The sequence below is a fragment of the Cimex lectularius genome, unplaced genomic scaffold (assembly GCF_000648675.2).
Source record: "Cimex lectularius strain Harlan isolate CLEC.00 unplaced genomic scaffold, Clec_2.1 scaffold177, whole genome shotgun sequence".
NCBI lineage: Eukaryota > Metazoa > Arthropoda > Insecta > Hemiptera > Cimicidae > Cimex > Cimex lectularius.
In genome coordinates, this window is record NW_019392787.1 from 413,439 (window position 1) to 431,135 (window position 17,697).

The 17,697-nt window shown below is 35.3% G+C and overlaps 1 protein-coding gene across 3 annotated transcripts; it reads right to left on the bottom strand.

Moving 5' to 3' along the window:
- Positions 1–938: 938 nt before the first annotated feature.
- Positions 939–16,287, bottom strand: LOC106660914 (protein msta-like). Of its 3 annotated transcripts, none has more exons than XM_014383950.2 (8): positions 16,152–16,287; positions 3,253–3,397; positions 2,929–3,192; positions 2,616–2,867; positions 2,248–2,558; positions 1,825–2,180; positions 1,652–1,770; positions 939–1,470 (listed from the first exon to the last, which is right to left on the bottom strand). In XM_014383950.2, the coding sequence occupies exons 1-8, from the start codon at positions 16,187–16,189 to the stop codon at positions 1,324–1,326; spliced, it is 1,632 nt and encodes a 543-aa protein (XP_014239436.1). In that variant the 5' UTR covers positions 16,190–16,287; the 3' UTR covers positions 939–1,323. The 3 variants fall into 3 exon arrangements, with proteins under 3 accessions (XP_014239436.1, XP_014239438.1, XP_014239440.1); XM_014383952.2 differs by lacking the exon at positions 16,152–16,287 and adding an exon at positions 12,812–12,903; XM_014383954.2 differs by lacking the exon at positions 16,152–16,287 and adding an exon at positions 12,816–12,836.
- Positions 16,288–17,697: the final 1,410 nt, after the last annotated feature.

Below are 17,697 nucleotides of genomic sequence, written 5' to 3' on the forward strand. Positions count from 1 at the left end.
TTGGGACACCAACAGTGAAGTCAATACACCCCCGCTCACTGTAATGACCGATGGCTACTCGATATTCCACCATCAGCCCTTTGCACTGCATACTGCATATTTATATGTTTGAGTACAGTAATCACACACAAAATATAATTTATTTAAAAAGTAATATAAATATACACATATATAATAGTTACAGACAAGAAAATACACCCCCCTTTTCTCTTATCTTTCTCTTATTTAAAATCTTTATTATCCTATCGGGTGCATTCTAGTTGTACTTCTCCTTTCTTCTGTGTCAATTCATAAATAAAATAGGACGATTTTTTTGTAATAATTATTAAGCACATGATTTTGAACTTTCTTGAACTTGAATTTTCAGCAATAACATAATTCCTTACGACCAAAACCTTACATAAAGATTAATTAATTGAAAGAAGTTATTTGGTCAATCGGACCACGAATTCAAATGGATTTAATAGTAAAATGAAGTATATCTCCAATAAAGCTCTCCGTGATCATTTCATTTGTCGCCGAGAATCGAATCCTGATTACACGACATTTAAGAAATGGCAAAAAGGAGGGAAAATTCAAAAGGTTGAGATGGGAAGTTGGTGTCGAGGATCGAAATCACGATAGTTCAAGTGGTAGAGCAGCGGCGTATTTAGCCGAAGGTCGTGGGTTCGAATCCCGCCCGTGACACTGATTTTTTTTATTTCAACCAATATCTTACATAAAGATTATTTAATTGAAAGAAGTTATTTGATCAATCGGACCACGAAATCTAATAGCTATAACATAATATACACTTGAGTGTTAATATGAAATTTCTTTGCTCAAACCTTAATGATAAATCAATCGACATAGAGATAGGTTGAATAATCGAACGATTTGTTGATGGTTGAGTCTTTTATTGACATTTTATAAATTATTCCATTTAAGGTAAACAAAAGTAAATTGGGAAAATAGAATTATATTTGTTTTTTCCTTACAGTATAAGTAGGGTATAATCCTTACTTGGGATAATTAATCAATATTATTGAATCTCAGAGAATTTTTTCTAAAGCATGCATTTTCTGTGATTTTTGCGATGAAAACTCCGCAAAATTACTTTTTACAAACGATGTGCAGTTCGCAAGATTGATAATGGCATGGGCTTTGAAAAAGGATGGTCAATACATCATCAGCCCGTTAACCGCCTCTCCGTTCTGAATTGACAGGTGACATTGTCCTACGTATCCCTTCGTCGTGTGATTCCGTGTAATTATGACCTCGTATATCATTGGGCTGTAAAATCCCTCCCCTGTTCGAGCCGAAATCCTTTGAAATATTTTAATTTTACAAAATTTTTGTCTTCATCGATTTATACAGATTGTTCAATTCTTTTAAATTGGACATTGCTTGTTTGTAGATTTTCCCTTCTGGCAAAGTTTCCGGCTCATATTTCAAATAGGAGATCACCTTTTCCAACTGGGCCTTTGATTCCTGAAATTGTCACCCAAAACCAATTGTTTATTCAATATCAGAAAAATGTGTAAAGAAAGTGTTTTTGACTGAAGAATATGAAAATTGCTGGCACTATTACATGTCTGTAAACTGATTCCTTTATATTATCTTAGTATCTTCCAGTTGTTCATAAATGAATAAAGTAATTATTAATATTTACCATTAATTTCATTTGCATTTCGTTGGTGTTGATCGATTTTGAATCGATAGCTCTTCGGGTCTTCTCAGCGATGGCGGCGTGAAGTTCGAAATGAAGCACCCCCAAAATCCTGCATTCCGCTGAAACAGATATATGTAACAATACAACCCCATTAATAAAAATGTATAATGTACCTCGGAACAACTTTCCAGAGAGATCCAGAAGTTCTCTGCAAAGTTGCTCTTTGAGGTCGAGATTGTTTTTATCGACAGCTCTCAATCCTTTCTCTGACGTTTGGCCTATAATTTGAGCCAGTGTGAGTTTCACCTCGACCAAATGGCAAAAATTCTGAGGAACTTTTGATTTGAATTTTTCTATGAAGTTAATATGGGACATAATACTGCTTTTGTTGACTTTCCCCATTCCGTCGGCGACTTGGATTTGGACCGAAAGCACAGTCGAAGAAGGCACGGGTTTGAGACAGGAGGAACACTTCCAGTTATCGCATTCCTCCAAGAAAGTTTCAGGAAGAACGACGCCTTTACAATTTCTATAATTAAACACACGTTTCATGCTTTAATAAAAGTTAAAAAATAAAAAATTAGTAATTTATTTACGGAGCAGAACAAGAGATGCCGGAAAAATTGGTCCCAAATTCACTTGGATCTGAACATCTCTGACAGCTACATGAAAAGTATTTCGACAAGCGTAAATGCTTCAACCGACTGGGCGTGTTCCAGACAGGATCTGTGTAGGAAATATTCAGATGTTCCCCTGGCCGGATGTCCATCACCGCTCTGATAACGACGCCCCCGTCTTCTGTGAAACTCTTGCTGCAGTTCGGTATACAGTTATGTTCGAACATAGAACATTTGAGGAACAGGGCTATATGACCTGGCTCACTCAAAGGTACCTCGTGGCCGTTGATCTAAACCGTATAAACTCTGTAAACCGGTAAAGGTTGTTATTACGAAAAGCTGCTTACCTGCAGTACGCCGCAGATGCGTATAATCTCTTCTTCACTGAATTCTTCAAGCTTGTAAAACCTTTTCAGAAGTTTCGCCACGGCGAATCTGTCCTCTTCGTATTTACCGTCGGTCATTCTGTCTTTACAGTGCGACTCTAAAGCAGACACCTCGTCACCGACCGATGGGTTCTTCTTGCATTTATAGAGAAGTCTCAACGGAGTTATACAAGCGTAGGTCGGATGCGGACAGATAAATTGCGTTATTCTAACCTTAAATGACAAAACTAATTACAATAATAACTAAAACAAATAAAACCAAATAACAGGATACCTTTTCTTTTCGTTTTTCTTCCGCCCATTTACATTCCGGTTCGTGGTTAGGGGAGTGCATGCATCTTTCAGAACATAGAGGCCATCCACAGTTTTGGCAAGGGTGGCACGATTCCGGCTGGAGATTGTTGTGGCATCCCAGGCAAACGGGCCCGGTCGTACCGGACGGTCCGATTACTAAAGGTTTTTCTTTTAGAACCAGCTCATCTTTTTTTATTAACCTTTTGGCAACTATGCATCTCCCGATAACAGCATCATTCTTGATCTAAAAGAACTCAAATTCGTTTAAAAAAATATATATGTATAGAAATTTCAATAATCGTACCTCATAAGAGAGGCAGTTGGGTTTATGGTTCGTCCAGTCGCATTTTTGGTGTTCTCTGCTACAGTACGCTACAGACAGGCAGGATGAACACCTACTGGAAGCTGGCTCACCACATACATTGCAGTCCCAACAATTCCCGCCCATTCTAAACATTTTAATCTTACATAGCATGTATTTATTTACTTTAACTTTTAACAACACTATATTGTTTTTTAAAACATTTTCAACTCTACCTTGATTGTACTTATTAGGTAACACCGTTGATGTTAATTATTTACAATTCATGAAGAATCTTACAACGTATATTTTTTAAGAAAAAATATCAGATAATTCTTGTATTTTCTATAATTTCATCAAGCTTGAATACTGTACATAGATAGATAGGTAGATAGAAGATAGAAATAGATATTGATAGGTTGACCTTACGCACTTCAGGATATTTCCTTGATAATTTTTTTTAATTGTATAATTGCGGTTTTTTAGTCGCAAGAAGCAAATGTGATTATTGACACTATGAAAATGTAACGAACGAACTAGGATAAGTTTAGTCACTCAGCAGTGTCTCCCTCTCATTAGGTCAACGAATCTGTCAAGTGGTCTCTCGGTCATAACCGCTTCAAACCACGTGTTGGATTTCCATTAATGATAATTGTAATTGCAATTAGTTTTTATTTGAACGATTCATTATATACACATACAAACTGAATAATATATAAAGTATAAAGGTATGAATAATGCCGTCTGTCACAGTTTGCCAGTAAGAAGAGAAAAACATTCACTAAGGATACGTGTTTATAGTAAAAGTGTACACAATTGTCAAAAAAGATTTTTTTTTCATAGAATACCTATCAAACTTAGTAACTCGCATCGGCTAGCATGGTCTAATTCACCCCTAGAATTCTGCCCAAAGAACGCCCCAAATTCATTTTTCCTATCATTCTTGCTTTTTATAACAAGAATCGTTCAGATGCGTTCGCTTACGCTGCATCAAATGTTCCCTTAACTAATGTCTAATTGAGCTGAGGATGTTTTTAAGCTGCATTCTCCCCACGGCCTTATTAAACTGCAAAGAGAACCATTCAGATAAAGTCATTAACACTACATATGTAGAAGCATGCCCTCAAAAAATAGTACGTCAGAATCGTCATCAATGGTGGAATAAAGATCTGGCTAGTTTAAGGAAAAGGGTCAGAACATCACACAAAAAAGCCTTGCAGTGGAACTCCGAACAGTATTGGAGGGAATATCTCTCCTTGAAAAAGACTATAAAAAAGAGTAAGGAAAACTAAGCGTAAAGCCTGGAGGGACTATTGTCTGAAAACAGAGACTATTAAGGAAAGTGCTCGTGTTTTTAAACTTCTGGAAAAAGATTACATTAATCCTTTAGGTTTATTACAGGATGATAATGGGGAGTACACCATATCCAGTGAGGAGACTCTGAACCTGATGGCTACGACTCATTTCCCCAGGTCAGACTCCTCAGCCATTCTAACAGAGGATGAACTACCAGCACCAAACTAGGTTAAGGCCAATGAACAGAAGCATGTTGATACAAGGCTTCAAGAAATGCAAGGCAGCCGGGGTGGATGGAATATTCCCTGCCCTCCTTCAACAGGATACACCTAGCCTATGGTACAGTATACTACCTAAGGAGTAGTCTGGCACTGGGACATATACCAAAATACTGGAAGGAAATAAGGGTAATTTTCTTACCCAAACCAGGTAAGGTCTCTCTACCTAAATCGTATAGACCTATAAGTATATCTTCTATTTTCATAAAAATTTTAGATAAATACATTAGACATGATTGTGGAATTAATACCATGATACATCCCAACCAGCATGCCTATTTACCAGGAAAATCAGTGGAAACTGCTTTACATTCACTGATAGGCAGGATTGAGAAATCATTACTTAATAATGAATATACACTAGTCTGCTTCTTCGATATCCAAGGGGCGTTTGATAATGCTGATACTTCTTGCATTATATCAGCACTAAATAATTACAATGTTGACCATCACCTTACTAGATGGGTGAAGACCTACTTGGAGGGAAGGATGGTCAATATGTGCTTAGGTAGTAGTACTCTCAGAATTAACGTCCAAGGAGGCTGTCCACAGGGAGGTTGCTTGTCACCTCTTTTATGGTTAATTACAGTAAACAGTTTAATAGAACTTCTGAATAATTTAGGTTTCTACAGTCAATTATTTTCAGATGACGGTACCATAATGATCACGGGTAGGGATCCCCTGACTCTTTCACTACTGATGAAGGATGCCATGGGATTGCTTTCTGAGTGGTGTTGCGATAAAGGTTTATCAATAATCCAGCTAAACTGATAATGTTTAGTAGAAGAAGAACATTAGGTAATAGGTAATAATAAGGTAAATAATTTCAGGGCATAGAAATAAAATTGGTGGATTCGATCAAATTCCTTGGGGTGACGCTTGACAGGAAACTTGATTGGAAAGGTCATATTAATAATATATACAGGAAAGGCACAATATCTTTGGGACAATGTAGGAGGATTGTTGGTAAAACATGGGGTCTCAAACCATGGGTAGCTAAATGGCTATATACCGCAATTATTCTACCTAGATTATTGTTCGCAGCTTTAGTATGGTGGAAAGGGCTAGAAAATAAAGAGAACATTAACAATTAAGGTCATTTCAAAGACTAGGCTGTTTGAAGATGACATGAGCATTTTTAACTACACCCACCCTAGCACTTGAGATCATAACCAATGCCACGCCTTTACACATAGAGGCTAAGGTCAGAGCACTAACCAGCTGCTACAGATTAATTAGCGAAGGCAGCTGGAACCATAAGGGTAATAACGTAGGTCACTCGAAAATCATACAATTATTGAGTAAGGTTAACGGCTAACTATTAAGCGTTAGCGATAAAAAGGTTAAAACCCCTTCGGGGAAAAAGTACTTTCAGGTAATGGATAAAGACCATCGTAACATAGACTGCTATACAGATGGTTCACTTACAAAGGTAAAGGAAGCGGTGCTGGAATCGATATACCTAAATTAGGTATCAGCATCTCCTCCCCTTTTGGCAATAACACCTCCATTTTTCAGGCAGAAATCTGGGCCATTAATGTGTTGTAGAACACTAATAAAATCAAGGGAAAAGATATTAGATTTTTTTACGACAATCAGGCCAGTCTTAGGTCATTACAAAAAGATTTATCAACATCTAGACTGGTGGAGGAAACTGTTGATCTTATCAATAGAATCACTTCCAGGTATGAGAATAGGGTAACCCTTATTTGGATACCAGCACATAAAGGGCACTATGGCAATGAAGAGGCGGATAGCCTGGCCAAAGAAGAAGGCTCAAATACTGCGTTTGTCGGGCCCCAACCGGTATTACCTCACTCTATAAGTACAGCGAATGAGAGTATCAAAAACTGGGGTATGAAACAATTCCTTAGGGAAAGGAATTTGTCCCCAGGACACAAGCAATCGAAAGAGTTTGTTAAGGCGATCAAACCAGTAGAATCGAAATGGCTATTCTCTAACTCAAGGAAGGGAATTAGGAGGTTAATAGGTATCCTGACGGGCCATTGCCCACTGAGAAGACACCTCTTCGTAATGGGTATTCTACCAGATAATACCCTTTTGCCGGTGTTGTGAAATAAAAGAAGAAACGGCACGGCACTACCTCGCAGAGTGCGATAGGTACGCTAGGTCTAGATTCCAGACTTTTGAAGGAGAGGACATCACCAAATCACTCCCCGAGATTAAATGGTCCAAAATCTTGGGGTTTGTGAACAAGTCAAGAGGTTATGCAGGACACGTGAGCCGAACAAGTCCCGGACCTTTTAGGGATGGGGTACGACTACGAGTCTACCCAGGCATTTAACCTTAACCCCTCGGGTCTTGGTCGCCCACCCTGCATAATATATATACCATTCAGATAACGAAATCCATGTTTTAAACATTTCTGCTGGTATATTATAGGGAAGACGGTGCTCCGAGTAATCAATAACTTTAAGACAATAACCGAAAAGCAGTTCCAGGGGACATAGGTACAAGGGATCTATTGTGGTTTCAATGTTTAGGATGTGGTTCGGTATTGAAAAAGGAAAAGGAAATAATTATTTAATAAACATTTTTTCTTCGTCTTAGCGATCACAACCCCAAATTTGTACGGCGTAACTGAGGATAGAGCTTGAAACTGTGACAAATACATGATACTTGACATTCAGTGAAAGACACCCAGTGAACACTTTCTCCTTCAAGTGTTAAGGTAAAAGCTGCGCAAAAATTCTAGAGAGATTCACAAAATCTCATAACCCCCGAAGAATAATAATTATTAGCAAAGAGGTTAGTTAAAATTCGATTAAAAAAATATATAGAGGGGTTACTGAACTTCAAAAGAGGAAAATTTACTCGAGAAAGAGAAGAGTTTATAAAATTATTAAAGATTAATATTTCAAACCCCTTTTCACTTTTTCACGAGGTGGGACCCCCCTCCGAGAGTTTTTATTGACTGCAGAGTTAATAAAAAACAAATTGAAACTAAACGAGCATAAAGAAAAAAGGCTGACTACACCAAACTTAATAAACTTTCTTACGCGAGGTATTAAAAAAATAAGCTGAAAAGAAAAAAGTTTCAATTACGAATTCTCTTTCTATGTTAAAATAAATTTGTCAAAGCTGATTAACATCCAGGGAGAAATGGTGGGTTGTTTCCAACGGGTTTGTACGTCTTTATTATTATTGAGAATGATCACCCGCCGCCTTTCTTTTATTGTAAGTGTAAATATTTCTAAAATTCTAAATTTACTAAAAAAATTCTCTGACATTATTTTGCGGATCACTTACTTCACTTTTACATTAAAAAACAGACTTCCCCCAGTCTATACGCCAACAACAAAAATTACAAGCATCCGTATAAGTGAAATACTTAATACTGTACTGAGACAGCAGATTGGTCGAACACTTAGATATACCGAGGGAGTTCTAGCAAGCCATCATCTGAACAGAAGACTTGGACAACAAAAGTCTGCTTAAACCAAAATCAGAATGACCGCTACAAACAAACGGTCTACAAAAGAATCATTAGACCTCCTATCATTTGGGCATAGAGAGCAGAACTGTGGAGTACCACACACCCAATCATTCCCTTTACAAGTGCTAAGAAGAAATCTCTAAGCTCATTACTAGTCCTCTAATTACACATCCACAATGTACTCAATAGAGAGACTCATTCATTCAAGACTCGATCCGTTCCCTTTTCCTGAGGTAGCATTTAACCCTTCGTTTTATCCTAACCCTTCCATTCAGGACTTGATCCATTCCCTTTTCCTGAGGGAGCCCTCTAGCCCTTCGTTTGACCCTAACCCTTCCGTTCAAGACTCGATCCGCTCTCTTTTCCTGAGGCAGCCCTCTAGCCCTTCGTTTGACCCTAACCCTTTTGTTCAGGACTTGATCCGATCCGTTTTTCTGAGGTTACACTCTAACGCTTCATTTTTTCCTAACTCTTCTGTTCAAAACTAATCATAATCACAAATATAGTACAAATTTTTAAAATGTACGAAAGTACATAAATGTTACAAATAAAATAAAAATTTAAAAAAATTAAAAACTCTAAACAAGAAATGTCTTCTGAGTTGGAATCTCTATTTATGAAATTTTAATGAGCGGAATTAGCCCAAAAGCAGGATTAATGTCCTAGCAGAGAAATTCAGTTTCCATCTCTTTTTACCAGGAAAAAAACATTAGCGCCTTTATAAGCGAGGAAAAATGCAGCTTAACGAGGTAAATGGGGGGAGCATAAATTATATTTATTTTTTTTAAATATATTCTTAATATACCGCCTTGGAGATAAGATTGCTCCTTTTTAAAACATCCCCGTCTTCCCTATCGATCCTCTTGAATTTCATTAATCGTCCTCAAACGCTAAAGTGATTATAGTTATTTCAGTTGATGGGCGGCAGGATTGACTGGGCAACTCGAGTTATCCTGGTTGATGAATAACTAAATATAGAGGTGTGATCGTATATGGGCGATGATATATGACTTTCCTCTTGCAATATTTGGACCGGTGCCCAATTTTTTGTTAACAAGTTAACGAAAAATATATATGACATTTTACTTATCTTTTCCCGAGAAATGTAAAAATAAAAATGTATAAAAAGATAAACATGTAACAGCTAATAAAAGTATAAAATTTGATATTTTTTAATTGTAGCCTTCTGGAATTTTGGCCAAGGTAAAAGTCTACACTGAGCTAACAGTGAAAAATTAACTGTTAAACAGCATGTCTTTTATAATTGTACTGTGAGTAATCTTGAGCATCGTTGGCTTTGCAGGGGCCAGGAGGCAAATGAATATTCCGGGTAACCACCTGCTGCAACGACGCCTGGCGGACTAGAGGATGTCACAGACCTAGAGCAAATGTCCATCGTTTGAGTATCAGCCAACTCGATAATCTGCGTAATCTTACAGTTCATTTTTAAGTTGGGAAATTTCTCCATGTTATCTGCAGGATGATGAACCTGAAATTTGGTCGTTACTGATCATTTTGGTCTATCATGGCAGGGTTGGTCCATCAGGTGCGCTTAGGCATTTCGCCCTCCACAAAAATTTAAAAACTTCGCCAAAGAGACTTTGCTCAAGTAGTGAACAGCGCGGACAGTATGCCTCTGCTGGGAGAGGCACATCGCTCACACCGCCCAATACTCTGGCTGATCTTGTGTTGTCCGGGTGCTGCCACTTTTTAAATTTTATGAGCCCTATTTATGTATTGTGCAGATTAACCTGCATTTCATTGAGCAGTATTAGAACTACAAGATTTCATCCCCCAACCCCTATGGCTGAGGAGTCTATTTTGTACTTGCTCCCATGTTAATTAAAATTTACATTTTAATTACAAGTATGATAACACCTACTGAGTATTGCCGCAGATTTTCTGGATGTGGGCAGTCGTAGTTGTTGAAATGATTGGCTAATATAAAAAAGTTTTGAAAAGTAACTATTATTATATTTTAGATAATTGTGTCAGTCAGAAGTACTATTTCGAAGTGGCTATGTTCCAACAACGGAACGGTCGCAACAAAACCTACATTGAAATTTAACTCGGTTTAAGGCTCCAAACATAGTTATAACGTTCTTCGTTCAATGTTTTTAATTTTTTTTTCACTTTGCGCTTAAGAATTTTATTTAAAATTCTCATCGGGTAGAAATTGGTGGAAAAACGTGTAAGCATAGAATTATTTCCCTCTTAAAGAATTCACTGTCATTAAAAGGACCTGGAAAAACAGGTAAGGCGTTCTTGAAACGCTACTTCACCCGGTATGATGAAGTGCCGAACGGGGCTTGTGCGTGTTTGTGTGTAGATGCGTGCGAGTGCGTGACGGCATGCCTTATTAACGTGGAATTTATCATGTAATCTGTTCAAAACTGACTTGAAATATTCCATAAGGGTCTTTATTTCAAAATCAAACGATAAAATTCAACAATACAACAAGCGAAACTTTGCTCCTTTAAGAATTTTTAGAAATAATGATGTTTTTGAATTTAAAATACACACAATTCCTAAATAATAAGCGTATAATATAAAGATGTCTTTAATATATAAAATAATATTATATTGCAACAAAAATACTATCATCGTACCAACATCACTTCTCTCTGCTCGAACTTCCAAATAAACATAATTATTTACAATAAATTAAGTTAATAAATCGATTTTTTATTAATTTAACTTCTTACCTTTTTTTACAATTTACGAAAGTTAGAAGTATCCATTACGAAACGACACTAAAATTAGGAACTGAGTGGAAAGGTTGATATCCCCCCTAGGTTTTTGTTCTATTTCGAGAACAACGAGGATAAACAAACACTGGTATCCCACAAAAAATCTGCTGGTATTTTTATTGCTTGTTTTTGTTGTTCTTTATTTTTTGGGAATTCAATTTGGGGAAAAAAATCCTATAGGAAGCTTTAAGAAAATACTCGAACTGTAAGTTAAATAAGCATTGATTGTTATTTTATTTTCTAACGAAAACACTAATTAACGGTTTTGTTTTTTAATGAAATTATCTATACAGTACGTTTATTGTTTTTTATATTCTGTTTATTTTTATTTATCAATAATTTTATTCTTTTGTTTTTTTTAAATCATCAGACTAATCTTCCCAAGTATTTGTCTGATTTTCATAAAAAAATTCTTCAATAGTATTTAATTATTCCCAACTGACCCAAGATTTTCATTTATTTTAATTTTGAATTAGAAAATGGCAATAATAAAAAATAATTCATCATCTATCACCATACATATACAGACAATATTAGGGAAGATATATAATTAGTATGTGATCTCTATTTTAACTCGCGCAATTTCATATGTTCACAAAATATTTTTTATGTTTTTACTTGTTAACTTTGTCACGACGTTTTCGTCCTCCGGGCCGGATCTTAGTTAATAAAGATTCGATTATCCAACGATACAGAAGTAATTTTAATTCGCAAAATTATCATATGTTTACAAATATCTTGAAAGTCTTTACTTATTCCCTTTGACATGACTATTTGGCCCTCCGGGCCTGTTTTTTCGCCCAATGTGCCTCAAAACTTCAAAATTATGAACTCTGGTGCTATCTGACGTAGAAAGTTGGTTCTTGTCACATTTTATTTATTCACTTTAAAAGAATGATTTCTGATGTCACGAGAATTGCTACATATTTGTGAACTTAAGCATGTCATGCAACAATTAAATTAATAAAGACTCGATTGTCCAAGGATACAGAAGTAACTTTAATTCGCAAATTTTTCATATGTTTATAAATATTTTTAAAGTCTTTACTTATTCACTTTGTGAACGTAAGCCTGTGACAGAACTTAACTTATTTATTCACTTTAAAAGAAGAAAAAGAAATGTTCGAATGATTTCTGATCACGAGAGTTGCTATAGATTTGTGAACTTAAGCCTATATCAGAACTTAAGCATGTCATTCAACAATTAAATTAATAAAGACTCGATTGTCCAAGGATACAGAAGTAATTTTACTTCGCAAATTTTTCACATGTTTAAAAATATTTTGAGTATTTACTTATTTACTTTGCCATGTCTTTTGGTCCTCCGGGCCGGATCTTCGTGTTTTAACGCAATATCCTCAAAATGAATAACTCTTGTCATATCTAGCATAGAAAGTTCTAAAACTCTTATAATATGTAACTTAATAAATAATTATCAATTAGGGAAAAATGAAACCAGTTTTTTTTTCTCTCTTGTCTTAAATCAGATTTAAAAACTACTATCCCTAAATATTTAAAAATGAGATAACTAAAACAATGATATTCAAATTAATTGACTATTGAAGTTAATAAAATCAAATTTAAATAACGACACAAATAATTAATACTAATGCAAGACTACAAATGACTGCTGATTGAACAAATTTTTAACAATTTTTTGACGAATGACTTTGAAAGGAGTTTTAAGATTTTTTAAATTTAAAAAAAAAATAATAATAATAATGTGTTTTTTGTACATACAAAAGATCGATATTGTTTCACGTAGATAAGCGTGTACTCACCTACCAGGGGTGCCGAGTGTTGAAGACTGCACTATATTTAGTATAATACCGATACGGTTCTATTTTCTCCCCAGAAAGTTGGCTCGGCGAGAACAGGCGCTCATGCTCGAACCTCATTGTCAGCCAAGTCGGTGTGGTCAATAGAAAATTTGGTTCTGGTCAATAACTGGAAAAGCTGTAATCGAGAAGAGGTCGTAATGCCCAGTCTTTCCGTCCCCTACAATAAAGAATGTACGGAGGCCGGACGATCGTTTTTGGCGACTTGACGGAAATGCAAAAGGGTCATGAACAGGTGATGAACAAATTATTTTTTATTTAAATGGAAACGATTGTAACAAAGAAAAACCCGATCCAGGGTGCTACTTTTTTACCAAATCCTATATCAGCTCGTGATGCTGAATTTCAATATCAAATTAAATTGGTTAGGTAGATTAAAACACATTCACTCTCTATTGGCTTCCTTCCTGGACATTCAGGAATAGAAGAAATGGAGAAGCAAATAGGTTACCACACCGCTGGTATGACCCAAACCTTTTTTTTTATATATGGCATCTTTACTATCAAAGGATATCTTAGAAAAGAATAAAACGTGACAGCGAAGAAACACTGGGATTCACTCCAATAAAACCTCTTTGAGAGATTTGAAAACAAAAGAACTTGAAAATGCATCAAAAAAAGTAAGACGCTATCCTAACAGACCTCTTGATGGCATCTAATAAATATTGGCGTCAATCAATGCCGTGTAGATTTTGCAGAGGCAGAGGAAATCATAACACCTCTATTATCGTAGTGCTAATTTCTCACTTTCAAAACACCCTTGAAAGGAACACAACCACTTCAACAAGAGGTGGATCTGCGCGGCGGTGAACTCATTCAAGGTTCGACATTGCGCCATCTTCAGTGAGGAACAGTTCCTAAAACCCGCGAGTGAAGACGGACCCAACAAGTGACCCAATGCCGGTTCATTTCAATTAAGTCAAATAATTACATGCCTTGCTGAAAAAAAGACCATAGCGGCGTTCTATAGATACAAACAGGGATGGAAAAGTTCTTACATAAAGCTAACCGCTTAATCTAGTCATTCCTTCATTACCAAATCCCACACATAAACCTTCGAAACTAAAGTTTTGGGACATTTTCATCGTTTTGGAAACGTCTCTCTTTTCGTTATATTTTCTAATAACGTATTAATGATTCGTTCAATTACGTTTTAATGTAATATGGTTAAACTTCACCCAAAACAGTTAAAATGTGAAAAAACGCTCATTTAAAAACCGCAACGACTTTGTTTCTACAAAAAAATCGCAATTTTGTATATAAACCTATATATTTTAAAAAATTCTCGAGAAGTTGTGTGAGAGTTATCGCTTGTTTGACATAAACAGTCAAAACGGAAGAGAAAGCAGAGGGTCTGTTGAGGATGAGGAGTAACTTTAACGAACTCCTCGTGGAGCAGGCGCAAAATAAGTTCAGCAGTAGGCTACAAAAACTATCTGATTCTCCGAAGGAATTTGGCGAACTGTTAGAAATGGTCACGCCTTTCATTGACGAGCCTTTCTTCCGTCAAACACTGTCAATTGTCAAAGACGTCCAAACCGGATGTTGTCCTGAGTGTTTACACGACAAATTTCGGTCATGACCTATTTGTACAAACTGTTTGGGCAACTAGTCGATCCGTACCGTACACCGTCAAAATGTTATCGTGGCACCCTTGTTGATCGTGTTTTTTCCTTCTTTTTTTTAGACGCAAGTTTTTTGCCAAGTTTTGGTGAGAGTTTTTAAATCATGAGTTTCCTCTGTCTGGCACCTATGACGTTCTTCTACTTCTCCTTTTGTATTTTGTGGACCCCCATTCTAAGATGCAAGAGCCTAGGTTTTATTTTGTTATCCCAAGTATAGGTTCTGAGCGCAGGGCCTTGCAAATCCTTCTCTGGCCGGTGTATACAGGTTTTCCTAGCTTCTCATTGTATATGTTTCCAATGGACGATGTTTACTGGTGTTTCTAAGGCAGTTGCATTGTCCATGTGATGTATAGATTTGCCAATTTTCGCTCACTGCCTAGTTTTTGGGTAGCTTCGTTTAGGTGAGCTTTATAGTCCACCATTTACAGAACATCTTAGGCCTTATTACTGATGTGTGTGGCCAATATTCCATTTTCGGTTTTAGTGGATTTATTTATTTATCTTCTTGTGGTTATTAGTGATATTTCACTTTTGAATACGATGTGTTGTAGGTGAAAGTTACCTTTACCAATACCAAATTTTTTTTTTTTAATTCTACTTTTTTTTTATTGGCATGAAAAATCGCCTACAAGAAAAATGATAGGTGATAGGCAATACATTCAGAGTTGTTCTTCGAACAAAGAAAGCATAAATGGCACTGCTCATTGTCAATTTTTACCCCCCCCCCCCAAAAAAAAAAACAAGTTCCATTGACAGTAATTAGTTCAAAATGATCATTACTGTCATCACAATTTGTGAAAAGAAAACCAGAAGGAACTTGGTTGATTGAAAATTTGTTAATACTAAACTTATTGAGGAAATAAATAATTAAAGTTATCAAAGCAACTCTTTCTTTTCCCCTAACAAAAAAGAATCAACCGTCTTTTACCCATTCTAAAGGAAATGATGACAATCAATTGACACTTTTATCTTACCCGGACAAAGGGGCAGGGAAAAGGGCAAGGACTAAAACCAATGCTTGAATGATTCTTTATCATCAAAGTAAATTAAAGCTTTGAGACAACATCATTCAGCCTTTCATGATTTTATAATGTGAAAAATAAAATTATTGAAATGTTAGAATAATTAATTGAAATTCAGGCTTAAACATGAATAACATGGACCACGTTGAGGAAACGTTGGAATTAAAATCAATTTATCTATCCACAACTGAGTTTTATTGTTCAATGTAATTAAAAAGGATGTCGAACTCATTAAAAACTCACCAATAAACTGCTAAATTATAGGATACCACTAGGCTGGCGCATTCTGTAGAATGGAGAAAGAAACCAATGGTTCAATCATTGTATAAAAGATAGAGGAAGCCTTCAGTAGAAATCAAACAAAAACAAAAAAGAAAAATGTATGGAAAACAAATATAAAGCAATACAGTTACTTAGAACAGGTTAGTTCCCAAACAAAACAAAAGATTTAAACAAAAAACATTCCTGGATTTAAAGAGAATTGTAGGCACCCAATGCAGCCTGGTTAAGGCCAAATTTTCTCAACTTATTTCTAAATTTAATCAAAAACTTCAAACATTATCAGTCCAATGATATTCTGAAAATAGCTTATTTAGGTTTATAAACAAATTAAATATTTTTTAAAAAATCCATTACCTTGGCAATTTAATCTTCATTTGCCTAGTCCATTTCATCTACATTTTTGTTCAAATTACTAACATCAATACCTTTTAGTTGAATGTTTTTTTCAACTGGTTATGGAGCAATTTAAGCACCAAACCATAAATCATATGCAAATGAAACAGTCAACTTCAAAACTTTTGTGACAAAAGTTTCAATTGTCAATTTTTTTTAAATACATATAAATAAAAATACTGTGATGAACTGTGCCCAAATTAATTACAAATTTTTGACACTTGACAAGGAATGTTATTGATTTAAATGGTTAAATGTTTTAATTCTTTATTGTAGTAATATAATTTGTTTTTGCAATAACAATGTGTTTTGGTTTTTATCATAACACAGCCATTTTAAATATGAATTTTAAAATGCCAGATATATTAAACATTTGAAAGTATTTTTAAGGGGTGGAAAATCTCATCAGCAGTGCAATTAGAAGTTAGAATTACAAGGAAGCCTGAACCAATTCCAGCACACAAGATAGATTTAAATAATAAAAATAAAATTGAAGGCTTTTGTTTGAATTAAACAAGCCTTGATTCCTTTCTTTCTAAGTCTCGTATCTCAAGTATATCACTTTTGAGACGTAGTTTTGTTATTTCTCTCCAAACTTCTTGCCTGTGCTCAGCATTGTCGATTCCAAGTCTAAGAAGGGTGCCCTCGCTGATCCTTATTAACGTTCTCCCGGTGATCTCATGCTGAAAAAACAACTTTCCTTACTTCTAGGAGAGCCAATATTCCAGATATCACGTCTTTCCCCTTTCACCAAGGTACTTACAGAAAGAAATTTCTCAGCATAAAGAGGATAATATTCACTGCAATGACGCCTCAGCCATTTCTGCACATCCTGAACTGTCCATAGATAGATTTCTTTTGGCCTTGCCGCCCTTGTCTGTATAATAATAATTTTTCTTTGTTTTTATGATAGGTAATATCAACATAAACATTGTTTAAATTTAATGTAATATAAGCTTGTAGAACCCCCAACCAGACGCATTATTCAATACAACTTCTAAGCTGTAATTTATTAATTCTATAAATTTCATATGCGAGATATCAGGTAAATTAAAGTTCAGATATTTTTCCCCAAGTTAAAAGCACAAATGAATAGAGCTGGATATGAATTTTTTATTTATTTATGAATTACATTCATAAATAATATTGTTGTATGTAAAAAAATCTTCTTTTAGTGTTGGCTAAAATAAAAGATAAGTAGTTCTTCTTACACCAACTACAACTGTAAATTTTCCAATTCATATTTGAAAAAGAAATGAGTTTTTGCAATTGATACATTGATGAAACAAAAAATGTTTTGGGATTATTTTCAGGTAGTCTCAAATGTAAATTATATGTTCCGAAATATATTTTGCGAGCTGAAAAACATAAAGTACATAAATATTAGTTCATTTTAAAACAGTGCAGAAGGGAAATGCAATAATAAGAATGAAATTCTGGAAAAAGTTTTTAAAACATTATATCCTTTATTATTTATTACGGTGAATGCAAAAAAAAAATCAAAAAT

Coding starts and splice junctions, on each gene's coding strand:
- LOC106660914 (XM_014383950.2), bottom strand. CDS start 16,189: ATGAAATGGACTAGGCAAATGAAGATTAAATTGCCAAG. Junction 2,559..2,615: donor GCATCTGCGGCGTACTGCAG/GTAAGCAGCTTT, acceptor TATACGGTTTAG/ATCAACGGCCACGAGGTACC. Junction 1,471..1,651: donor AAATGCAAATGAAATTAATG/GTAAATATTAAT, acceptor TGACAATTTCAG/GAATCAAAGGCCCAGTTGGA.